This window comes from Watersipora subatra, chromosome 7, assembly GCF_963576615.1.
Source record: "Watersipora subatra chromosome 7, tzWatSuba1.1, whole genome shotgun sequence".
NCBI lineage: Eukaryota > Metazoa > Bryozoa > Gymnolaemata > Cheilostomatida > Watersiporidae > Watersipora > Watersipora subatra.
Window position 1 is genome coordinate 29,422,415 of NC_088714.1, and position 26,591 is coordinate 29,449,005.

General features: G+C 34.2%; 1 protein-coding gene across 1 annotated transcript in view; it reads left to right on the forward strand.

Moving 5' to 3' along the window:
- LOC137399435 (intermembrane lipid transfer protein VPS13A-like) overlaps nucleotides 1-26,591 on the forward strand; it is a 102,578-nt gene that overhangs the window by 39,594 nt on the left and 36,393 nt on the right. Inside the window, exons 28-41 of the mRNA XM_068085540.1 lie at nucleotides 485-573; nucleotides 2,635-2,772; nucleotides 4,526-4,650; nucleotides 5,465-5,587; nucleotides 7,357-7,509; nucleotides 9,683-9,784; nucleotides 10,795-10,965; nucleotides 12,382-12,507; nucleotides 19,132-19,263; nucleotides 20,265-20,420; nucleotides 21,210-21,329; nucleotides 21,437-21,606; nucleotides 24,509-24,682; nucleotides 25,682-25,793. Of these exons, the coding sequence (XP_067941641.1) occupies nucleotides 485-573; nucleotides 2,635-2,772; nucleotides 4,526-4,650; nucleotides 5,465-5,587; nucleotides 7,357-7,509; nucleotides 9,683-9,784; nucleotides 10,795-10,965; nucleotides 12,382-12,507; nucleotides 19,132-19,263; nucleotides 20,265-20,420; nucleotides 21,210-21,329; nucleotides 21,437-21,606; nucleotides 24,509-24,682; nucleotides 25,682-25,793 (1,891 nt within the window). The remainder of the gene's footprint in view (nucleotides 1-484; nucleotides 574-2,634; nucleotides 2,773-4,525; nucleotides 4,651-5,464; nucleotides 5,588-7,356; nucleotides 7,510-9,682; nucleotides 9,785-10,794; nucleotides 10,966-12,381; nucleotides 12,508-19,131; nucleotides 19,264-20,264; nucleotides 20,421-21,209; nucleotides 21,330-21,436; nucleotides 21,607-24,508; nucleotides 24,683-25,681; nucleotides 25,794-26,591) is intronic.

Consider the following 26,591-nt stretch of genomic DNA (forward strand, 5'->3'; position numbering starts at 1 on the left):
TCCTTTGTGTAGATTTTGCCGTACCTTCTTACCAAACTTGTTTTTATAGTTAAGCTATAGAAATACAAGTTGCATATACGTGTAAAATAGAAATACGTAGGGTCAAACTAAAGTCAAGGTTTATGGCTGCAACATTGTTTTTCTGCATTCACACACACACTGTAATAGAGGCTAGAGACAAAGACCTACCGCTTGGTGCACTAATGTACATAATAGCAGCAGAATTAGTATCACGCTTGTTGGCTCTTTTTATTAAACTTATATTTAGTCTCAAAATAATTATATTATCCAACTTTGTCATAAATTGAGCGTATATTAAACCTTTTTGACAACATCACAGCTGTTGATTTAGTTATGCGCTTCTGTCTATATCTTCATGTGAGCCTTTCATATCACATAATATTTACTGGTCTACATTTTTATTGTATGTCACCTTTAAAGAATGGTGCGATGTCTTCTCAGTCTTGGTTTGGTTTCTATTTAGGATGATAGAAAGAGTTGGCACTCAAGACAAAGGTGGTGATCCAATGATCAAACTCGAGTTTATCCAGCGAGAGGATCTTTCGAAAAAAGGTTTACCTATTTTTTATCATTTAACCATGCTGCACCACAGTTTATATTTGCATAATTTTATGCACAAGTTAACAGAGATTTTTCGATGAAACACTATTTGGTATGCTGTTTGGTATGAAAAAGGTACTAGCATTTAGTGGCAATTGGCTGTCTCAGACAACTCTTAGTTGTTTTTCCTAAACATAATGATGTTGCGCACAACAACGTAAATGCAATGAATAGCATAGAGCTGCATTGACCTGCATTGAGTCCTAGAATTGACTTATTCTCCCCTATTTACTGGCTCAAATTTAGCGAAATATTGGTCGTTCCAGTTTTTGGTGTAATCTTCTTCTAGGCTGGCTGTATTTGAAAATGTTAGATGAGAATTCTTTGGTTAGCAAGAAAGTCCACTTCATTAAAACTCTGTTGGACATGTTCTATTCTTATGTCATTGTTGAGTTGTCATTAGATGAGTAGGTCTGTTCGCATCTCACACGGCCAGCAACTTGTTTACTTAACATAACATGCAGTTAATATTGTTTATTTGAACTGAAATTTTAATTGTGAAAAGTATGCAAGTTTAAAAATCCCTTTTACAGCATTTCAATATTTTAAACAGTCTCAAAACTTTAATAAAGTCAATTAAAAAGGGATACTTAATGCATCATGAGGCATATTCCTGATTTGTTGTATTAGAGTTGCCTGTTTTTGGCAAGCTATTAACTTTATTACCAGCTATCTTCTTGGCTGTGTTTATTTCACATGGGAGTGACTAGGTATGATTACAACTCAAATCTTTTTAGCAAATTATGTCAGTAGTTAGAAGGTAGTATATTTTTGCACTAGATTTAATTATCAGTCTGTACACTCAGTTGAGTTGTACATGTACTTAACTACCAGTAGTGCATACATTCAGTTGAGTTGAACATGTACTTAACTGCTAGTAATGTATACACTCAGTTGAGTTGAACGTGTACTTAGCTACCAGCAGTGTATAGAATAAAGTTGAGGTGACCATGTACTTAGCTACCAGCAGTGTATACGCTCAGTTGAGTTAAACATGTACTTAACTACTAGTAGTGTATAGACTCAGTTGAGTTGAACATCTACTTAACTACCAGTAGTGTATATACACTCACTTGAGTTGAATGTGTGCTTAACTACCAGTAGTATATACACTCAGTTGAGGTGATTGTATACTTAATTACCAGTAGTGTATACACTCAGTTCTGGTGAACATGTACTTAACTACCAGTAGTCTATACGCTCAGTTGAGTTAAACATGTACGTAACTACTAATAGTGTATACGCTCAGTTGAGTTGAACATGTACTTAACTACCAGTAGTGTATACACTCAGTTGAGTTGAACATGCACTTAACTATAGGTAGTGTATACACTCAGTTGAGTTGAACATGTTCTTAACTACCAGTAGTGTATATACATTCAATTGAGTTGACTGTGTGCTTAACTACCAGTGGTATATACAATCAGTTGAGGTGATTGTGTACTTAATTACCAGTACTGGATACACTCAGTTCTAGTGAACATGTACTTAACAACCAGTAGTTTATACACTCAGTTGAGGTGAACATGTACTTAATCGCCAGTAGTCCTGTACGCTAGGTTCAGTCAAACACATACTGAACTGGTAATTGTTTCAATTATACCTGTAACATATCATACCAAACTACAGAAATTGACAGTTTAAGCAAGCATTAACTAAGCCAGCGTGGCAGTGAGGACTGAGTTGAGTGAGAAGCATGGCTGTTGCTGATCTCTATATTACTATAGCAAAAACAATGTATTCTTCATACCTATTGGCCTTTGACTGTACATATCATGACATTTGCAATTGCGTACTTTTTTATTTTTGTTGGTTTCACATTCTATTATGAAGTATTTTTAATGAAAGAATTAGTTGTGCACTAACAATTTATTCCATTCATTCATTGGCTAACTGTTGGCGGTGTTTCGTCTGATTGTCACGATCATAAGATAACTAAATAATCTTTTATAACATTTGAAGGAGTTTATTATTGTATTGTTATATTACTATTATTACATCTGTGCTTTGCAGTCGATGTGCATCTTCACAAGCTGTTCATTATCATAGCTCTGCCATACCTTATGGCTGTGAGTGACTTCTTTATCAAAGGCATGCCTAAGTTTAACAATACTCAGAAGTCAGCTGTCAAAGAGTCTAAAGACATCATTTGTAAGTGTTGTTTGAATCCGTCAATAAAATTTAGCTGAGAATCTTATAGGATGCCAAAAGTAAAAATTTAATGGCTCAAGGGTTTTTAATTTGTCACACTTTATACCTATCTGTAAAACTGAATGTATTTCAGTCTGCAGCAAGAATAATATTGTTCACAAATGTCAAGGTTTCAAAAAAAATTTGCATTGTGATGTACATGTATATGTTTGTACTCTTTCCAGTTTGCTATAAATGTTTGTAAAGTCAACCCAAAATCACTAATTAAGAATCATATTCAGCAAAGTTGCGTAATGTGGATACTTTTGTGAGATAATGCCCAGTTGTATGATTTTTTGTATAGATTTTCGGGTTGCGTATTCTACCAATCATCCACTGGAAGCTGATCCTTGAAAACGTAAACAAGTTTCATCTTTCAACCATTGTTTGAGCTTATGAGAAACTTTGATAAATTTACGTCTATGCTATTGCTAAAGTTCGACTAGCATTTAGGAAGTCTTCTCTTTACTCTCCAATTCATTACTTTATGCAACTTCTGTTTTGTAATGCATCAGGTGACACCATAGTAAAGCTGGGTAAACATGTACTGCTGTTTTATTGTTACCACTCTGCACTGCTTGTGTTACTAGAATGCACCTTTATGCTATATTAGTTTGTCATTTGCCGGTGGAAGACAACTACTATTCTGTCTAGCCTATAGTAATTATTAAATTTCAATATGGCTTATTATGATTTGATCTGTAGAAAACATTTGTTAATATCATAATATTGTTGCTTAATACCTCAAATTTTGTATATTCTGTGTTTCCTAAAATTCACATCACGCATTCACTCAAGTAATGAAGCATGTTGTTTCAACCTTAATCTATGCATACAAAACTATCAAACTGTCTCATAATTGGTGATATGATCTGATATAAAAATAAATTATGGAACGTATTAAATTTTGCAGCCTGCTCATCATTATATGTGTATGTTTACACCTTGATGGAAAACTATGAACGCTTTAGCAAAGTTTGAGATTCGGTTATAGCAGTGTATGATTTCAATGTATGGCAATCAACTTGATTAATCTCACAGAACCTATTTGTGTCAACATCATTGTTGGTCAGTCTATTACAGTCGAGCTGCAAATAATAATTTTATATTTTCTTATTTTAACGTCAGGGCTGTTTGAAAAAACATTGCACCCTTAGCATGAAATTCATTACATTTGTTCCTTTGGTTTTAGTCTTTTTAGCAGGTACAAATGACCCTATCATTTGAAAAGCTTTTATTTCTGCAAATGGCTAAAGCTCAGTGAATGCTGACTGCAGTCAGGGAGCACTGTAATAAGCAGTCCAATATGTTTATGCACTTCCCGTTTGATTTTTCCCTTAAGCTATTAATTTGTAAGTTATGGTTTTAAAAATTAACATAGATGTATATTTTGATCGTTAATTTTTACTGTTACAATATCATGTCAATGAGATATAACAAAGTATTTTTGAAGAGCATTTATATTAGATATGCACATGCATGCATTCATGCAGTAGTCCAGTAGTTGTGTACTTGAATTTGCTGCTCGAAATGAGCTACACTTGCATGTTAGAAGAACTAGTTGCATGAAGATTTTGATGAGACTTCTGGCTCACAACTCAATGTTATCGATTACATCGTAATAATGTAATTGTCTAAACTAAATTTTAATTATGTATTGGTTTCAAAATTTTTGAAATATTTGCAAATTTTGAAGGAGATTTTGTTGTTGTAGCTGAGGATGTCAGCGGAGAGACATTGTCAGCTGCTGAAACCATCATCACTCTTCATGTCAAACACCCCGAGATCATTCTTGTTGAAGATGCAGCAGCCAAGAGCACCAATGCTCTCATTCTTGATGTGAGTTGAAGTTACTCATATTAATTTTACTTGCAGCGTAATGTGCTCAGTTTATAACTCTGATGTTTATTGATGTGAGCTGATGATACTCATACTAGTATTGTAAAGCTTGGTTCCTATATACGTAGCAAAGCACCGGCGGTAATATCGCGCAGCAAAACACTTGCGGTGCTCGTCGCGGTTTAATGTTCACATAAAAGCCACATCGTTAATAATATCGTAATCATAATGGCGCAATAAAATAAAATGTTCTCTCGCCATGCCGTTCCTATAATGGTGACCTTTACCCGTACAGTGCATTTCGGGAAGGTTTTGCCTGCAGCCGTCTGCAAAATTTGAACATGCGCAAACTCTTGCGTTGACTGCTGGCATCCACCGGCGGTGCACTGCGATCCGCGGCGTGTAGGTTCCCATTTTACCGCAATAGCCTGCGGTGCTGTCGCCGGTGCTTTGCGGCATATATGGGAACCAGGCTTTATGTGATCAGTTTATAATTCTTATGCGCTTTAGTAATTCTTTTGAAATGAACTAAGCCTTAATCTTGTCCTATGTATTAATATTGGTTGTTGTTAAGTTTTTTTGTAAGCATAGTTGTAAAGACCTTGAATATCATAACAAAATTGTTGACCTGAGTGTTTTATGCGTTTTGATTAGTTTTGATCGCTACACTTAATTTTTGTTAATGTTAAAGCTCCTGAAGACTATGATATAGTTTATTTTAGAGCCACAACCATTGGCAACACATTGTTACGGAAGAAACTGGTGAATATCAGCGTTTTTACGATTTCTGAATTGCTTGTTCTTCTTGTTTTAGACTGGTATAAAGTTTCAAATGAGAATGAGTTCTCGGGCTCAGACACTCGATGCCGGACTTGAGCTACAAATATTTTCAGCCTTGTACAGTATCGAAGAAAAGGAATATCAGAAGATGGCTCAGGTTAGTAATGAATCTACTTATCAGAACGCTGCTTCATTCTTTATTACCTAGGCTATCACTTTAGCTCTGTCTGTGAATAGACTTTAATTTTTGCCGCTCCATGATTATGTTACTTTAGCTATAGGAATCTTTTAGCAATCATGTTCTGTATAAACAGCATAGGCGTATAGCTCTTTCAAAGGAACACTCATTTCATCGATCTCACTACATTTCTCCTTTTATTTGGATATTAATCTTCTTTTTTTTCGTTGGAATGTTAGTCGTTAGGTCTAAATTTTAATTTATTATCCCGCACTCAGTTTTATAACCTTGGCCATTTCTGCAATCAAAAAATGTTGATTATTGTATCAAAAGTATTTGCTCATTTAAGTTTTATGTTTTGTTGCTAGTAAATTTTTTCATGTTGTCAAAGTGAAGATTATGTCTGAATGGTAATGCTTTCACTTGAAGTCGAAGGGTTATAGCGATTGAATGTCATCCTTATAACATTGCTGTATAAATGTAACTCATAAAAGACTTTATCAAAAGTGTTGACTAAAAACAAAATCCATAGGTAAAAGATTATCTAATAATGCCCATTCGGGGTTTTAGTGTAAAATTGAAACTGTTGGTGGTCCAAACTTCAATGCTTAAATGAAAATTAACACTCATCAACTTGTTATACCACAATCTTCTGACATAGTTGTTGTGTTGTAGTAGTTGCTAGTTGCTAGCTCACGTATACTTAATATTTTAGCCATGTTAATACTTACCTAAACAAAAAAAGTTTGCTGCAAAAAATCGTAACATCAAGCAAGAATTGTTCATACATAAAGTATAAAAACAACATAGACATGGAATTTGCAATATGTATAAAAAAAATTGTAATCCTATACCTTATTAATTGAAATCATCCGTTGAGAGACTCATTTTACTCTCTGTTCTTTAGAAAGTTTGTTATAGTAGCAGTAAGGTATGAACCTCTTGACTGTAACACCCTTGTGTAATTTACATACAGTAAGATAGTGAAGTCGTGTGCAAAGCATTATCGTTATTATCAGAGTGTTTCATGCTAGTAGAGGTTAAAAATTTCTGTTCAATGTCTCCACCAGGTACATTTGAGATAGTTGTCTGCTTCTGACCCTCACTGTTGTACTTATTAGTTAAATCTATCACTGATACTACATTCAATAATCTGTATCACGTAGTCAAACTCTGGTTAAAGTATTGATGTGGAATTCAACTGAAGTCGATCAGCTACACAAGCTCAATGAACCAACCATTTTAACAAATCGCCTGTGGTAGTTGATATCATTTTGATGATTAAAGCTTTTGAAATATATTTTTGTTCACTTGTGTAGGTTATCACATAATAGTTTTCAGTTTTATTGCTGTCATGACAGGACTGTTAGCTTGCAGACAAGCAAATATTGAATTTCAATTTTAGGGCTGTTATAATGAGAATAAATTAAATATTAGGATTTAGTAGTATTCCGAACTTGAATGTAACAGGTCATACGAACATTGTTCTTTTTTTGTTTGTTTTATCACTAAGACATTTTAGTCATATCAAAAAAAGATTTTTACCACAATTAATTTATTTCAGTTGTTTTCAAAGGGAGTTTTTTCAATGCTATTCGTTCTTGGTTATGTTTCCCTAAAGTGATCTTGTCCAACAACTTTTGGCATTCCGCGATTGTGCATATTTGTTAAAAATATTCAAGTTGAGTTTTGTTGTGACTATACTGTAGCTAAGTATCTGTATTGAATCCATTTGGCATTTTTGTTAGATTATGGCGCCATGCAACATCGATATCTACGGATCCGCCCCTGACAACCAAGGAATGCACATAAATCTGACATTGGGTAACCTTGACCTATGTGTTTCGCCTGCCATCATCACTACCATCAGTAAGATAGCTTCAAATCTTCAGCTCTCTCAGGTAACTAACTAGCTCTTTTCATTAAAGCTTTTTAATGTGTGTCATTCAAAACAGACTTCTGCTAACTTTACATACTAACATACTAACTTTACATACTATATATGCATGAATAATTATTAAAGCTGCATTATCATTGCGTTAATTAAACGATTAACAAGATCAATTAACTGAGCGATTAACTGAGTTGAGCCGATTAATCTTAAATAAAATACAATCGAGATGGTGATCATGATGTTGTTCCTTGGTGTTGTTCAATATATAACATTAAATTAGCAGGTTACTACCATTTAATTTACTAACAAATAAATATTATGACAAGCAACACTTTCTTACCAATTATATACAGCCACAATTATTTTGCACTCAACTATGAAAACACAAAGTGCGTCGCTAACATTAAACTTGTTTATACAATACAACGCACATGCGCCACACCGATTTAGCCATTAGCAGCCAAGTTGTTAGCTTTTCCAACATGTTTCTAGGTAATAGCAACAAAAGCGATTTCAGTACATTATTATTTAATACATGTATCTTACGGTCTATTTTTTGTTTATTTTTAAAAAACTTTCTTAGGTAAATTATACATGTATTTTCATTTTTCAAAAAATTATACTCATATTTTAGCTTTAGAATATTAGTAATATAAGATTGACACTATTGGTACATGAAAGCAGAAAAATGTCTTCCATACGTAGCGCATCTCCATACGTAGCGCAGTCTTCTTCGTAGCGCATTTCCAGCAACATGATTGCTTCCAGCAATCATGTTGCTGGAAGCGTAAACAAAAAAGCGAAGTGCAATATATGCCAGAAAGAATTTGCCTACCTCTACAGCACATCATCATTTAGATATAATTTAATTAATTCTCATCCTACCGCGCAGAAATCATCACCAGCTGTTGCAGACAATAATTACTACTACTACTGTCCTTTGCGAGTGGCTACTCTCTAAAGCTAGCAATATTGTACATGTATGAAGGAAGAGTGCATCCCTTTATTGGGATAATGTGAATAAACTGTGCTACCTCAACTCTTTGCTGACTTAATTATGGACTTTCATAGACTGCTTTCATTTTATACTCATAATAATTATTACACTGTAACTTACGTACATTGTACATAACACGTACTCCTGCTAACAATTGTCTTAAATATAATTCATTTATATGTAGCTGTATTATTTGTTTTTCAATATGCAGGTTTTGGCTAGATTAATTCTAAGATTAATCGAAGATTAACTGGTTCAGGCCAGTTATTAATTGCGATTAATTTATTTAATCGTTGTGCAGCTCTAATAATTATGAAATACTTTTGTTCAAGTCAAAGACAATATTAGATTTGCCTTTTTCTGTTTGTCTTTTTGTGATTCATTCACTTCTGATGACTGCATATTTTAATTTATACCTATACAGTATTTCATGTAAGTATATATAGTGCAACAAATGTTGGTTACTTTTATTTTAGAACTGGTAAAAGTGGCAAATTCTGCATGTGTGGTTTTTGTAAAATTTCAACCATCTCATTGAAAATGAAATTGCAAAACACTTATAAACCTATCTGACTTTGACATGTTTACAAGATTAAGATAATCTTGCCCACAGCAATACGCAACACTGCATTATAGATCAAAGTTCTTTAACAAAATATATCTGACATATTAGGCTCGATAACAAAACACCCATAATTGTATTAAATTTAGTTTCATGACTATAATATCGGTATTATTGAGAAATGTTTAGTCCAGGTTTGGATAAAACAAGCATAAAGCTTTTTGGTTAGCCGAGTTGGCAATCATTTACTTGACCATAAAACAAATAATGCATGTGTTTCTGCCCTGCACTACTGTTCAAGCATGAGAATGCTGAATGATTGTAAAAAATTCAGTGAGAAAATTACTACTCATTGAAAGAATTTTTCTGCACCGTAACCATCTTTGCAAAATTGGTAGAGTTGGCTACTACCACACTTATACCTGTTGGGTACTTCATTCCATAATTATATTTATTTTGGCATCTGTATTCTTGGTCTTTACCATTGTCCAGTTCATATTAATCTTCCTTTTAACAATGGTCAATTGGCACATAGAACTCTGATTTTGCGAGAACTGACTGAGCTCTTGCACTTTTAAATTAATGGCATTCACTCTATTGTGCCGTTTTTGGTTTTTAAAGGAAGATCTGGAGGCATCAACAATAGTCATAGATAAAGACATTTGGACAGTGAGAAAGGTGGCAGATATGTGCATGTGGTACCTAAATCCCACTGCTTCAGATGTAAGTTCTGTTATTCGAGTATGTCATATGTAACTAGTTGGCTTATATTTTCACTGCTATGGGAGCATTGTTATAGTTTTAGCGTAATATACATGTACTTGTAGGTAGGTCGCGATTTAACAATAGAACAATCAATATTTTTAGCTCATCCAAGCAAATGTTGGCGCTGTTATAGCTGGTATATACAAAAACTTTACTGCAGGCAAATGAGAATAACTACTATTGGCTTATAAAATGCATATAGCAATGGCATTGTTATAGGACTAGAGCTAAGGTAGATCTATTATCTAATTAAAATTACTGTTTAATGAAATTCTCTGAATTTTGTTAAATTGCAATTGTAAAAATTTTGAAATTGAGCTATGAAAGTGACTCATTCATCAAAGCAAGCACATAATTTTAATTTGCCTCTCATAATAGTTTATATGTAGTTCAAGGCTTAATAAACTGAGCTATCAGTTTCTAAATGGGAAATTATTAAATGTTATTCAACATTTGCTGGATGTGTTTCAGAATCTCAGGTTTACATTCCTAACACTTTCCTTGAATGGAATATTTCTATTTATGTCTTCAAGCTGTCAAGTTAGATTTCGATGGATGGCATTTCTTTATCACTAATGATAGTTTACTTTTAATACTTTCTTTAAACAAAATAGTCAAAACAAAAAGTGCCCTAACCTGTTTCTCTAGGTGACTGCACTTGCGATATATTATCACTACACCTTAGTTCAAATTATGTGGAAATTGCTCTCTAGGAAGGAAATAAATTCTTGTTTGTGGACCTGTATCTTCAGAGTTGAGATAACAGACACAGTGTTTCAAGCAATGGCTCATGAAGTATTAGCTTTAAAATGCTATGAGCAGTGGTACACATAGACCTATTAACTATGCTTATTAACTATAAGTATAGTTAATAAGTTTATGGTGGTACCACTGGATTTTTGGCGAGCAGATTATGTGTCCATGTAAGGTACGGAGTACACAATATCAGTGCTTTGTTTGTATTTTAGGATTTTTTGGTATCAGAAAGAGATGAGAGCAAAGGTCTTAGAGGGGAACAGATAATTGTAGCGGCACCGAGCATCATATTCAAGCTGGAAGGTGGTGTGGGTAACAAGACTGTCCCCCTTCTCGTAGCAGAAATCGACCTACAGGCTGACACGAGGAACTGGAGCTCTAAGGTTTGCAATTAAGTTACCTTCCATGTGAAAAAATTATTATAAAAAATCATTTAGTTTTGAACAATAAGCTGCGTACAATGCATGCAGATTCCGATCAGCTTTGTTTTTGATGATATATCAGGGTTTGCATGTTTGATGAGTAGAAATATTTATTAGTCAGCGGTATTTTTCTTATAGCTATCCAGGTATTTGCATATGCATTGTAATGTTCTGTACAAAATGAAATTACATTTATCTCGGTGCCGGCATGTTTTTCTGCTGCTAGGTTTTTTATTCATAAGAAAATATTTGGTGTACATCTGACTAGAAAGCTACTCCTTTGCCTTTTTTGCTAGTAAGCATTTCCTGTAGCACAAGGCCATTTTTTAATCTTTTTTTACATTTTGTTTTAGCTGGGACGTAATTAATTTTTTGAAACTTTGCTATTTCAAACATAGGTCGATACTCTTTACCATAATTTAAAATGTACTGATCTAATTGGCAGGAAATAAATGTAAATGCAAATGATCAGTACATTTTTATTAACAAGATGGACTAGGTTTAACGAGTGTAAATAGTGGTGATAATATCTTTGAATCTTTTTAGAATTCAAGATAGTGGATATTGGAAATTCGCTGCGAAGTCTTTCTCTTCACTCTATTTTTCTTAGAAAAACATTACCTATGTCTAAATTACCATCTAAATCATCAGATTCATTGCTAATTTTTTTGCTAAATGCGGGCTCGAACTCCCAATGAGATAAATTATTTGTAACACCTTCGGAACGATGTCAAAATGTGCTTTCTTTGATATCGGTATCCATCTTTTTTGACAAAAATTCAAATTATTTTACTCTTTTCATTTTCAATTTTGAATTTAGTGTGATATTTGGGCAGATGAAATTCTGTTTTGTTTTTTTTTTGTAAAAAAATAAATTATAGGTCCACCTACTCCTAGTAAAGGTCAAGCGAAGTCACTTTGCTAATGATGCATTGAGCTGCTTTGAATGTGGCGTCCAACTGGAAATAAACGGTTCCACGTGACTCTCAAGTAGCGCGCCAGAGCGAGATAGCTAAGCAAAATATATTCATGAAGCCTTTGTATATGTATAAGTACATGTATAATCGCATCAGAAGCCAAAGTCTACCTAAAAAAATGCATCTACTTATCATCTCACAGTAGTTCAAGTTAACATTTTGTAAAGTAACTAATTCAATGGTCTATAACTCTATATTTGTTCATTGTCAGATTATCAGAGCAAGTATTTTTAATTATTGTCAATGCTCATTATGGGTCAAAGGTTCCTGTCTGACAACTATTCAGACATCTCTTTGTAACCCTGCAAATGAAAATTGATCCCACACATGCGTAGATTGTCTTCTTCGTGCATGACTTTATTGTTCTTACGCTGGTTAAGCAAATGTTCACTGTTTGTAGCTCTATGTGGAGGCTAACCTGAGTGTGGCCGTTTCCTACTTTAATGAGAAGTGCTCTGTGTGGGAACCATTCTTAGAACCTGTTGATCAGGGTCCTAAGGCTGTCCCGTGGAACCTGACAGTTGAAGTAGGTGATAACAGTGCATTTGTAGGACAACAGAACATAAATTTTGATCTTATGTATAAATATCCGTCTATATCAATTACTTATTAACTATGTTCAAATTGTATTTGCAGTACAGTCATACCTCAACATACAGCTTACTGCATTCTGGGACTGAGATCATAATTATTTCAATGTTTTCATATCTCAATGTTCTCATATCTCAAAGAAATATTTCCTATATAAAATAGCTAAATACAAATTAATCTGTTATCATACTATTAAAAACCACTTAAAAACGGGATATTATGATGGAAAGATGTGTTTTTGTTTGTTGGAACTTTACCTACGCTTACAATGTAACAAAGGATTTACTGGCTATTTAGTGATGATCTACATGTATAATAAAATGTAACATTACTATGTAGAGTACTGTATGGGGTTCATACCTTCGAGACATGTATGTAGTGGTGGCTAACTGCTGTATGAGAGGGACTTGATGGCAACATGTTTGGTACGCTACACTTTTGTGGCACTGTGTAACATGGCATAAATTTTGAATTTAAGTTAAATGGATTCAGCTTACTAAACACACATTTGACACTGGGTTTTAATCTTTTACTAAACAACCTTGATTTTGTCTTCGTCTTATTTTTTATTATCTGTTTCCAGTTTAGCGCTTTTTGCCTCACTTTCAATATGACTTTTAGCTGGCCCGTTTAAAAAATTTCAAACCAACTCAACAAGAAAGATCGAGCAATGTTGTTTTCAAAAATGTCTTCTCACATACTTGGCCATTTATTGGACATCGAGAACTGGCTCGTACGCTGGTATCTCATAAGTTTCTCGTATCTCAAAGGTGAAATTTCATGAAAATTTTGCTCGTCTTTTCATTTGTTTCGTAGTTTGGGGCACTTGTATGTCGAGGTATGACTGCATTACACTAGCATTCATTCTTCTTAGTAAAGTTGTATTTTATTTGTCGGTTTCTATGCCATGTCTGTAGCTAAACTTCTATACGTACTTCATGTATAGCTGTATTTCATCTTTTTATTACAAATGGTTGTTTCCTCCTATTATTATTAGTTTGTGCTTGTTGTCAGGGGCTTATGTGAACTTCATCAGATGTCATTTTAATAGTGTCAAAAGTATAAATTAGACTAGCTAAAATATATACATATAATAATAACGTAAGTAAGAGGACAAAATACTTAGCTAGTAGCCACTACAAATCTGTTTCGGGCAACCGCGCTCTTTATGTGACAGCTATATATATATACATATATACATGTATAAATATAAAGCTATATAGACTATGGATTAAATACATGAATGTATAGAGGTTTAGCTACAGACGTGGCAAGCACAGAAATCTACAAATGAAATATAACTTTACAAGAAAAAATAAATTCTTATTATTATTTATGTAGCGCTGTATCATTATGTAGTGCTTTATCATTATGTAGTGCTGTATCCTTATGTAACGCTGTATTATTATGTAGTGCTGTATCATTATGTAGTGCTGTATCATTATGTAGTGCTGTATCATTATGTAGTGCTGTATCGTTATGTAACGCTGTATCATTATGTAACGCTGTATTATTATGTAGCGCTGTATCATTATGTAGTTCTGTATCATTATGTAATGCTGTATCATTATGTAACGCTGTATTATTATGTAGTGCTGTATCATTATGTAGTGCTGTATCATTATGTAGTGCTGTATCATTATGTAGTGCTGTATCATTATGTAGTGCTGTATTATTATGTAGTGCTGTATCATTATGTAGCGCTGTATCATTATGTAGCGCTGTATTATTATGTAGCGCTGTATCATTATGTAACGCTGTATCATTATGTAGTGCTGTATCATTATGTAGCGCTGTATCATTATGTAGCGCTGTATCATTATGTAGCGCTGTATCATTATGTAGCGCTGTATCCTTATGTAGCGCTGTATCCTTATGTAGCGCTGTATCCTTATGTAGCGCTGTATCATCATGTAGTGCTGTATCATTATGTAGCGCTGTATCATTATGTAGAATGGTTTAGAATTTAGAAACATCATTTTTATACATGGTATCCATGTTTACCCATGCACATCAATACAGATTATTTTATAAACTTTGAAAATTTGACTCAAATATTTATTTTAATGTAAGTATGGTTTAATTTTGTAGTTAATTAAAAGTAAAAAAATTTCTGTATCACTTATCAAAATATAAACTGGTATTGTGGTACAACACTATGTTGGTTGCGTATTAAAAGTCAAATTTGTTTGTCAAATGAATCTCTTGTCAAATATTTGTTATGTAACTTGTATTTCTTCTGGTTAAGGCAAATGGATTCTGAGTGAAATGTTTAGTGCCATGTTATGAGCAGTGCAATGCATCAATTGCGTTTTTAATTATGAATGAGAAAATTGGTAATGCACTTGATATGATCATTGGTATGATGATGATATGATGGTGATATTTTTATCTATCCACATAACTGTATCTCAGTTTTTTGTTCACCTTCTTTCATAAACTACATAATCTGTTAGGAATCTTTCTCTTACCATTCTCTGTTTTACGTTCATCCTCTACAATTTGTTGTCATCTATGTTATATTCAGCGTAGGCCAGTCAACTTAAAGTTGAAGGTACTGTAGCCGGGCTCACCTGCATTATTCTGTCGCTTGTTTTTGTTTTGAGTAGAGATGTAACTGGTATAACAATCAGTTACTCATACATCTTCCTCAATCTGATAAGCTGTCGCTCATGATTCTTATTAAACTATTAGTACACCGAGTGATTTTCTGCTTGGAATTTTCCCATTTGTCTCACCCAACTCTTAACACATTTAGAGCCAACAAGGTACACATGTACATACATACCTTTCAGTGTCAACAAGGTACACTTGTACATATATACCTTTGAGTACCAACAAGGTTAGCCTGTCTTGACAAACTGTTGTTTTTGCGGAGTTGTTCCCCGTCGATCGGGCGAGCAACGCAACAGCTTGTCACAAAACGTACTGCACCTGATGCATCAGCTGCACTTATAGGGAGTTGTTCTCTTCCGTCTATGCGGTTTGGTTGCGATGTTATGTCGGTCGCTCCATTGGTAATCATAACGAATTTTGCGTAAAAACTTATGTAGAAAAAATAAGATTACAACGTTTAACCAGCGACCAGTCTCTGCGGTAAACTTTAGTAGAACTTGAGAGCAATCATCGACTAAACATGTCATTATTTGTGCGCTCAGTCAGTTTTATTTCTACTTTTGTATCAGTCAGTATATTTGTTCTTATGGGTTTTATTTTTAACTTATTTTATTCTTAATTTTTACTAAAGTTTAAAACAGAAACTGATCTCTGGTTAAACGTTGCAATCTTATTTTTTTCTTCATAAATTTTTGAGCGAAATCCGTTATGATTACCAAGGAAGCGACCGCCATAACATCGCAGCCAAGCCGCATAGATGGAAGAGAACAACTCTCTTTCAGTGCAGCTGATGCATCAGGTGCAGTACGTCTTGTGACAAGCTGTTGTGTTGCTCGCCTGATCGACGGGGGAACAACTCCGCAAAAACAACAGTTTGTCTAGACAGGCTACAACAAGGTACACATGTACATATATACCTTTCAGTGCCAACAAGGTTCACATGTACATATATACCTTTGAGTACCAACAAAGTACACATGTACATACATACCTTTTAGTGCCAACAAGGTACACATGTACATATATACCTTTCAGTATCAACAAGGTACACATGTACATACATACCTTTCAGTGCCAACAAGGTACACATGTACATAAATACCTTTCAGTGCTAACAAGGTACACATGTGCATATATACCTTTGAGTACCAACAAGGTACACATGTACATATATCCATTTCAGTGACAACAAGGTACACATGTACATATATACATTTCAGTGCCAACAAGGTACACATGTACATATATACCTTTCAGTGCCAACAAGGTACACATGGACATACATACCTTTCAGTGTCAACAAGGTACCCATGTACATACATACCTTTCAGTGTCAACAAAGTACACATGTACATACATACCTTTCAGTGCCAACAAGGTATACATGTACATACGTACCTATCAGTGCCAACAAGTACACATGTACATATATACATTTCAGTGCCAACAAGGTACACATGTACATACATACCTTTCAGTGTCAACAAGGTACACATGTACATACATACCTTTCAGTGCCAACAAGGTACACGTGTACATATATACCTTTCAGTGTCAACAAGGTATTAATAAAGTTGAAAGGCCAGTGGCATTACTGAGTTTATCAGGGTGTTCATGACTCAAAACTGGTGTGTTCCTTGATGTATGTGTACTTAATATGCTTATCAATGGCACTAAACAAAGTTCTGGTGAAAACTCTCTGCAACTAAAAGTGTGTAAGAGTGAGAGAACTGCTTTTGCTGTCTGCTAATATGATGCTGATTTTGTTTAATGGCGTTTCATATTTCCTGTTCGCTTCAGTTTTTTATTGACTTAGAACGGGTTGCTGTAGTATTTGACAAAAAAAGTGGTCCGAATTTCGTATAAAAGACAAAAACAACACAAGAAATAGGCAACAATCTGTAAAATTGTTATATAGATGTAACTATAAAGTCTATAGCTACATCTATAGAACTACCTATTCTAATAGTTCTATATATTAGTCTATAGAGCTATAAGATATAGTCTAATAGACTTAGATGATCAATAAAGTGTTATTGTCAATGTGTACCTGTACGAGTGCACCTGCTTTTGCTAACTGTCAAATTGTTGTAATGATAATAATGCTAATGTATGTATGATTGATAACTGAGTACATGCCTTTGAAAGTCAGTTAGCTTTAAACTAGTAATACCATTTATGTAACATAATCATTTTTGCAAAGTTTGTTGTTTGATTTAATACACATTCAGTTAATTTAAAGTGTAGGAATAATACAAGTAAGAGATAATTAAAATAATCGCATTCCAGTTTTTGTTTCCCAACGGCGGTTTTCTCTCACCATTCGTCTTAAAAACCGTCAATTCATTTGAGTATATTAGTAAACGGAATGTTTTTTTACATACTATAAAGAAAACATTTGTGAATTAAAATGAAGATTAAAAATTTTATATTTTCATTGATCTGTCAAAACAATGATGCTAAATTCTCCTTGACAATGTTATTTGAAATTAAGGCCAGCAGATGCTGTACATGTGCCTATAATGGAAATATCCAATGGAAAGTTTCACTATCGTTTGTTCCTGGATTGAATTTAGAAACGGGTGTGCATACAATTAACAGTACAGCTCCTCAGACATAAGGTGATACACAAAGCTTCTGCTGTCATTGATGATTCATATGAATGATACTAGCTGAATGCTCGGCTTTGCCTGGAGTAATGAACAAGTCTTTGCACAGAAAGTTTATTTTTATTTAACATATGCAACATTTACCATTCTAACTTTTGAACTTAATATCATGAGAAAAGTCTTTTGTGCAGTTAATTAAGAGTTTAATAAATTAAGAGAAAAAATAAAATGGCTGTAACCATGTTTAAATGTGAAATATAATTAACAAGTAATGGCTAGATAGTCTTTTTTGCTACAATAATTTCAATGAAAAATGATTTGATGCTGATGTAATTAATATGAACTGAGAAAATAAAAATCATGGAATTGTTGAATTAATAATTACAATTAGTATTAGTACATGGAAGTGTGCACAACAAAAGGTTATGGTTACAGTAGAAGTTATCCATCAAAGCTTTGAACACGACAATAGTTCTTCTCGATTCAACTACAAATTTATCAATGAGATGTTAAAATTAAATATTTTGGTGAAGCGCACAAGGGTACTTTGTCTGGCCGAATGGAGAGCGAATGTAGAGGCAATTCCTACTCAAGAATGTTCGTGTGAGCAGTTTTTAGTTTTGGCATTTGTAGCGAATGCCTTTGGAAAAACCGGAAATTGAAGTTTGAAATTGTGCCATTACAGTTGCGCATTTGAAATTGAAACGGCACATTTAAAATTTACAAATTTCAAAAAGGTAATGATTGTAAGACTAATGAAAACTTTTTTTAAAGGCGAAAGATAATATTAATTAATAATAAAAGTACACACTTTAGCTTGGAACCTGCCATCGCAATAACCATGGATAATATACGTAATTAGGAACAGTAAAGACGGTTTAACGCAGTGGTTAGACTTGCTTGTCTGTCGATTTGCTAGTTGAAGGTCCCAAGATCCAACCAGTGTGAAGCTTATTTCCATTGCTAGATTTTGATTGCTATAGCTGGACATACACATGACACACAGACTTAGAGATTCATATTGATAATCGTATGTTGTAGAAGTATTACGAAAGTCTCGCAAGACAAGATGTTTGTGCGAGGATGTGCAATAAAATATGCTTGAGTAGTCATGTGAACAACATGCAAAGTATCTTGAATGGGTTTTCTTATATTTTGAGCTGCAGGCACTTTGTGTTTCCTCATTCAGCCAACTTTACCAACTATTGAATGCAAAATATATGAGCTAAGCTTTAGTTAAAGACTGGAGAGTTTCTTCTCTTTCTGCCAATTCTATAGATTTGTTTAACTATGCCAGGTATTCTCATATTCACTTGCTGTCAACATTTGTTCAGGTTAAGCAGAATGATCAGTACTACACAGATGCTGATGAAGATGACTCAGATTGTGAGATTATAGGTCAGCAGCCTCCGAAAATGTCTCTGAGCGTATTTTCGGAAGATTCCCTTCAAATTGTCCTTTCAAAGGTAGTGTACGCAGGAATCAATTGTTGCCATATTTAAATGTTCTATATGAATCATAAAAGACGTTGTATATTCCAACTTTAATGTAATAGTACATCCACTGTTTTTCTATCTTTCCTTTATTCATTTAACCAAGTAGTTTGCTCACTAGAAGTTAAGCATTGCTGTATCACTAGCCATGACCACCATTGCAGTACTCTGATTATGGGTTGTGACTTCCCCAAATAAAGTCTGTTTTTTAAGTTGAAACACTTATTATTTTGTTCTGTTTGAATGCCTACAAGATGTTGCTGGTAAGCTATAAAAAATAATTAAATTGGTTAGGTTCTTAAAATTGCTATGGTGAACTGGCCCATTGAAATTAGGTATTTTCCTATTGTACTGGTTGTCTTCTAAAGTGTTCTAAAAATGGTAACAATAGTACTAAGGAAATCAACGCGGTCGAATCAAGCAGCACTCATTCCATGCCTTCAGCAATAACTAGTGAATAGCCGTGATATGCATCAGCATTTGCATCAGCAAATACTCTGTGACATAGGGCTCTGATTTTTTTTTTAATTTCCACGAAGAAACCTCTCTGTGTTCGCATGCTGGAATGAAATACTTATTTCACAGCAACTATCTTCAACGGAAATTGGTAATGGAAAAACAAATTACTATCGCTGAAATGGGTCACATTGTAAAGGCGGTCATCGATGCTCGGCGAAATATCGGGAATGCCTGGCAGCTGCAAACTTTCTTCTCGACGTGTCCGCGTTGCTTCGTCGATGCCATCATTTTATGTTTCACATAATCGACGATGAACGCTTAAAAAAAATGCTGACATACGTCGATAGAGTGTGAACCAGCCTTCGTCGCTGTTCCTAACTTTAATTATTGCTTGAAATTTTGATCACATTTTCAAAAGATTTATTAATAAAAGCATACACAATCCCAGTCATTTGTTTCTAGTGTGTTTACATGTGATAGCTTTTGTATGTTCTCACTAACCACATTTATTGCAGGCTGGACTAGATATGCTCACGTCGCTTTCCAAGTCCTTCGAAGACGCGTACAAGCTGGTTCAACCGTCAAGCAAACTCGGTCATATGCAAGCCCCTTACAAAATTGTAAACAGCACAGGAACACTGGTCGCTGTGACACTTGACAAACATCTGGTGGTTGGTATTTGTTCAATTTGAGTTTCTAAATAAGGAACTAGTGAGAGATATGAAAGCAAATCGATAGAATGTAGTGTGGAATATTGTGTAGACTAGAGAAATGAACAAGGAAGTGTAGAGGGGAAAAATTTGGTGCTGTATTTTGTATTAAAAGCGCTTGCTGGAGAAGCCAATAAAGTAAAAAAAACTACAGTATCTTTGTTTCGGTCTTGATTGTAAAAATTGCAATGACAATTTCATGTCACTATTATTAAGAGCAGAGGATAGACCATTATTTAAATTTTTCAGCAGACTTTCATAAAATATGCTTGAGGCTTCCTGTAATGAGGTTGTTAAAACAAGAGTAGACAACCTCATATATTTCGTCAAAAAAGTCTTTCAACGTGCTTATACTTGGTTTCAACTTTTACACTCTCAGAATTTTGATGCAGCAAATTTTCATGTCAGCACTCTCAAGGGTTTTTATAGAAGTCTTTAGTAAAATAAAGAACATCAAAATACAGAACTTGGCTATCTGAAGTGGATATATGCAATAAACTCGATCTTGTTGGAATTCTTTTTGTTTAGATGTTTGTGGTGGGTATAGCTAGTGGCCCAACAAGCATTGAATTACATTTTATTGCAAACTTTCATATTTGTCTGTCCTGGGCAGAGCTATCTTCACCCTATCTATTCTGTTTCACTGTTAACATGTATCAGTACCAAAAAGAATTATCTTGAAACTCTCTTATGCATCAGTTTTAAATATTAATGAAATGTAATAGGGTTAGTTTTCACAATAATTTTTAGGAGATACCAGACGGTGAGGTCGATGTTCAAAATCGAGTGGCTACATTGCAACCCAATCAGTCTGTTCAGCTACAGCGGAAAAAGATGAGCCGTCATGTCTCCATCCTCAAACAAGCCCAGGTTTCTTTTCATTCATTGTTTGATTAATTTTGCGGTGACTTCCTAGTGTATTTCATTAGAAAATTTTCCTTTATTGGTAAGAACTATTCTTATACACTAATCCACAGGAGGGGCAAGAGTTGCAACTTTCCATCAATATGTTGGAACATGAGGCTACAAGAGAGGTGGTCATACAAAAGGCTATCAAGCGCTGCTTCCATCTATTTAAGCAGCAGGTACCTCAGGCTCTGATTGTGGAGACAACTGCTGATCTTGGTCGTAGACTCATTACTCTCAGGTGTGTATTCACTGACTGTGCGCATTTATTAATGGATTTCTATATTGTATTTAAATTAATTAATTTTATCTCATAGTGCATTATTAAAACTTTAATTATTATTGAATATTGAATTTATGTTTAGGTGAATTGTTGTTGAGAAAGTGTTAATCGTGCTTAGTTTGACAGTGTTCAAACTTTTCGCTGGGCCCAGGGCAGTTTGAAAACAATCGCAAAATTAGTTTTGACCAAAATTTAAAAATAAGCATGCAGTCATACCTTGACATACGAGTGCCCCAACATATGAGAAACTCGAGATACGATCAAGTTTTGTACTTGAGATACGAGTCATTTTTTAGATATGCTTGGTTTTCGGTGGCCACTTTATGGCCAAGTATGCAAGATGCGGCTTTTGAGAACAGTATCGCTCAGTCTTGCTCCTCGAATCTATTTGAAAAGTTTTTAAAATGTTGGCTAAAAGTTATAGCGAATGCGAGGCAAAAAGCGCCAAACCAGAAACGAATAACAAAAAACTAAGACAGCAAAATTAAAACATGTTTAGTAAAAGATTGAAACTTGTCTTCAAGTGTGTGTTTAGTAAATTAAATTCATTGAAGTTAAACTCAAAGTTTCTGTGACATAGCATCACAAAAGTTTAGTGTACCGAACGTGTTGCTGTCAAGTCTTTCTCAGACTTTCGTTAGCCACCACGTCTGTCTCGAAGGTAAAAAATTGAGTACTATACATGGTATTGTCATAGGTATTTGTTACTTTGTTAGCCTAGGCGCTGAATTGCAACAATTAAAAAACACATTTGTTCATTGTAATATCCTGTTTTATGTGTTCTTTTCATAGTATAGTAACGGATTAATTTGTATTTAGTTATTTTATATAGAAAAAGTCTGTGATACACAAGTAAATTGACATAAAATCTCAGTCTCAGAATGCATTAAGCTCGTATGTCGAGGTATGACTGTACTAGTTATAAATAGTTTATAATGGTGGTCCTTTAGCTAAGTAATTAATACTAGAGTGTCAGTTTTTAACTACCGGTAATCTATAGTAGTAGACTAGCAGAACCTGTGATAATTTTCGAGTTCTGTCTTCTTTGTTTAGTTAGAACTCTTCAACAGAGGCAATCAACAGCTCATGTTAGTCTTCGGTCAACCAAAGTTGAGAGAAACCATTTTGACATTTTACTAGTTTTTTTTCATGTTCACTTCGCTGCCATGTTTACTTTTCCACATGTTTTTATATTTGTAAATTGTGTGACATGATATTTTAATATGAACCATCTTTTTCCTAGCCCATACATGTTTGAATTGAGTGTGATAAGGTTTGATTTACATTATTTAATTTAAACTCGGAACGTTAGCTAACTTACTATGAGAGATCATCAGGTGGGCTGATAAAGCCCAGAGATTAAGTATGCGCACAATTATTCAGAAATACCTAAAGAGGGTTGATTGGCACAGGTGTTAGAGTGTTTGTCTACCAAACTTAATGTTGCAGGATTGAATCTTGCTTATAACAATCCTTTATCTGCATCTGTCTATGTGTGTTTGGATGGATGATTGGAAGAACATACCCGTCTCTTATTATAGTCAAGCTTACTGACGAGAGTGTGACAAATAGCGAACTAACACACCACATGTCGTCGTATTAATATATAGATAATTCAGATTCAATATAGCCTAAGAAAACTCAACCATCATGGATCATACAGGCTGCATATGTTAACCTTTGCCATGGTTTATATGGTTCTTGGAATTGATCCACTAGTGGGTCTAAATCATTCCATATCATTCTATTTATCTGTCTGCACTTGCCAGACTCTCTTCCTCATTCCTAAACAAAACTAACTACAAACTTGTCACTCTGGTGCTTATGTGGTAATAACAGTTAATTTATAACTTCTATACTTGGTTAACTTATATACACTTGTTCAAGGTACTAGTAAAGTAGTATAATGGTTGGTAAAGAAAGCTAAACGTAGGACAAGCAGTTCACACCATCACCAATATCTAATTTCAAACTTATCCTGAGCTGTATGCCTTGAATATTACGGCTAAGCTTTTGGTAATCCATCATTAATACGAGTTGTCTTGTTATGGGTGAGATAACTTCTTGTATAGTTCCATATTTATTGTTTATGCTATTACAAATTACCTTTAGATAAGCCCCAGTAATAGTAACCTAAAGTAAAACGAAGCGTTTTTTGATTAAGTAGGTCAACTGCATACCGAGGCTCTCTCACTAACAAAAGGAGATTGTCTGTGGGAGTCTCCCAGTGTCAGTAGAAGCCACCCATGGTCAACCTCCCACTCTCAAAATGAAGGATTTTAGTAGCAACATACACTAGCTCTAAAAATTATACAAATTAATATTCCTAGCTCTAATCGTGTTTTATGCTACAAACTGTCAGCAATTGTTTTTATGCAATTGAATACTTGAACCCTACTTGTCATTGCTTTAAAAGTAATTGCACAAAGGCTGTCACAATCGGAGGAACTTTTTGTTCTGCCCTAAATGCATCAAAAGAGTTTTTAGCACCAATGACAATGATGATACGTAAAATACACTAACAATAAATTAAATGAAATAGCAATGTATCCGGGATTAAATCACAATAAGTAGTCTGTTAAGAGTTATCGTTACATGCATTATGCTGGAAATATTTTGTTTTGCTCTAGCAAATTTTCGAGCCTCCAATTGTACAATTGCTAAACCAAAGCGTAAAAACTAACTGTTGGTCATTTGATGTGTTTTGGCTGAGGCATGCAGATATTTGTAGGAGTACTTTGTATCACTACTATGCGGGCATATCAGATAGATGTAGGCATAACATGTAGATCGTAGCTTGCAGGCACAAGTGTAAAGGCTGCAGTCGCTACTTTACCTACAAACTTAGTCTATCCTGCAGGTCAGATACAGAGGTCCTTAATACTTTGGATGAGGTAGTCACGGTTTTCTACATGGACAACAGTGATAATCTCGTCACACTGAAGGTCTTGAACCCTGGTGACAAGTTCAGCTTACCACTTCAAGTTGTATATGGAAATCATCAAGCACTATACTTTAAACCACATGTTCATGGGTTAGTCAGCTTTCATAAGTGCATGCCTTCTTTAGATGGGTAACGTCTGTCTTAGCTGATGTGATAACATACTAACTTAATGCTATAAGATGATACCTACATGTGGTAACAAGCTCATGTTGCTGCAAATATTTTATACAAGCCAGATGTTTTGTCTATTGGATGTGTTTTATGGAAGCATTGATAGGTTGTGTTTAGCATTTTGTTTCTGATGGAAAGTTTTCAGTTTCTTTGATTTTGTATAATTCCTTGTTGTTTGACATCTATTATGAACTGAATAGCTATGGTTCCATGGTTTATATCATAAACTCTCACATAAAGGTCACTGTTGCCTGTAGATTCAGAAACCTAGGTAAGTTGTTTCCAACATGATTATTACCCATGCGGTATTAGACAATTTCTACTGTCTGATTCCCTTTTTTCCGGCAACCCTTGTTGAAAAAATGCTTTCTTATTAGGCAATAGTCACTGAGTTTGAACCTCTCAAAGTAATTACACAATGCAAGTGAACGCTGTCTTGTACTCCGTATTGGCTTTCACTGATAAAATATTTTCTAGGATATATACATATTTCTATAGGATATATTTTTTTATGTATTAGTATCATTTAAAGGTAGTGTAGTGATCTGGAGTTGTAGCAAATGCTGATGAATTAGCGGTTCGTCTGTTTATCTATAGATCTGTTCTTTTACTTTACAGGTATTTGTTAATTTTCATAATGTTCATAGTGCTGCTACAACTCACTATTTACGACAAGTGCATTGTTTTTAATTTTTATTTAGACATTGAATTTCTTTTTATAAAATGAGCCAATCAAAATCAAGTGTTTTATTTTGCTTTTTGGTTCAGTGTTGATTTTTACTCCACTTTAAAGAAAGCAGGTTATTAACTTTCTGATCAATGTTGCTCTTCTACATTCACATGCAAAGTTTACATCCTTATATAGGAAATACCAACATTGTATATAGTCAAGTTTTTATATGTTTTCTTATGTTGCAGAGTTGAAATGTCAGCGCAATCTGTGAAATGGAAGACCCTTGCTAAAGAAAAGGAATCGTCAAAGCTTGTTTCGAGTGTCGTTGCTAATGAAGATTTCATGTATAACATCATGGTACAGCGCTTGCTCCTACTTATGTCCTATTGTTTGTTTTTAAACCTTTCAACACCTGATATATACATGTAACAGTTAGATGGCTACAGTTACTGTAACCATGTTTGGTTAGTTAGCTCTAATATATACATGTAATTATGGCCATGTTTGGTTAGTTAGCCCTGATATATACATGTAATTGTAGCCATGTTTGGTTAGTTAGCCCTAATATATACATGCCATTGTAGCCATGTTTGGTTAGTTAGCCCTAATATATACATGTCATTGTAGCCATGTTTGGTTAGTTAGCCCTAATATATACATGTAATTGTAGCCATGTTTGATTGGTCAGCCCTGATAGGTATATACATTTAACTTTAGCCATGTTTGGTTAGTTAGCCTTAATATATACATGTAATTATAGCCCTGTTTGGTTAGTTAGTCCTAATATATACATGTAATTGTAGCCATGTTTGGTTAGTTATCCCTAATATATACATGTAATTGTAGCCATGTTTGATTGGTCAGCCCTGATAGGTATATACATTTAATTTTAGCCATGTTTGGTTAGTTAGCCCTAATATATACATGTAATTATAGCCATGTTCGGTTAGTTTCCCCTGATATATACATGTAATTGTAGCCATGTTTGGTTAGTTAGCCCTAATATATACATGTAATTATAGCCATGTTTGGTTAGTTAGCTAGCCCTGATATATACATGTAATTGTAGCCATGTTTGGTTAGTTAGCCCTGATATACACATGTAATTGTAGCCATGTTTGGTTAGTTAGCCCTGATATATACATGTAATTGTAG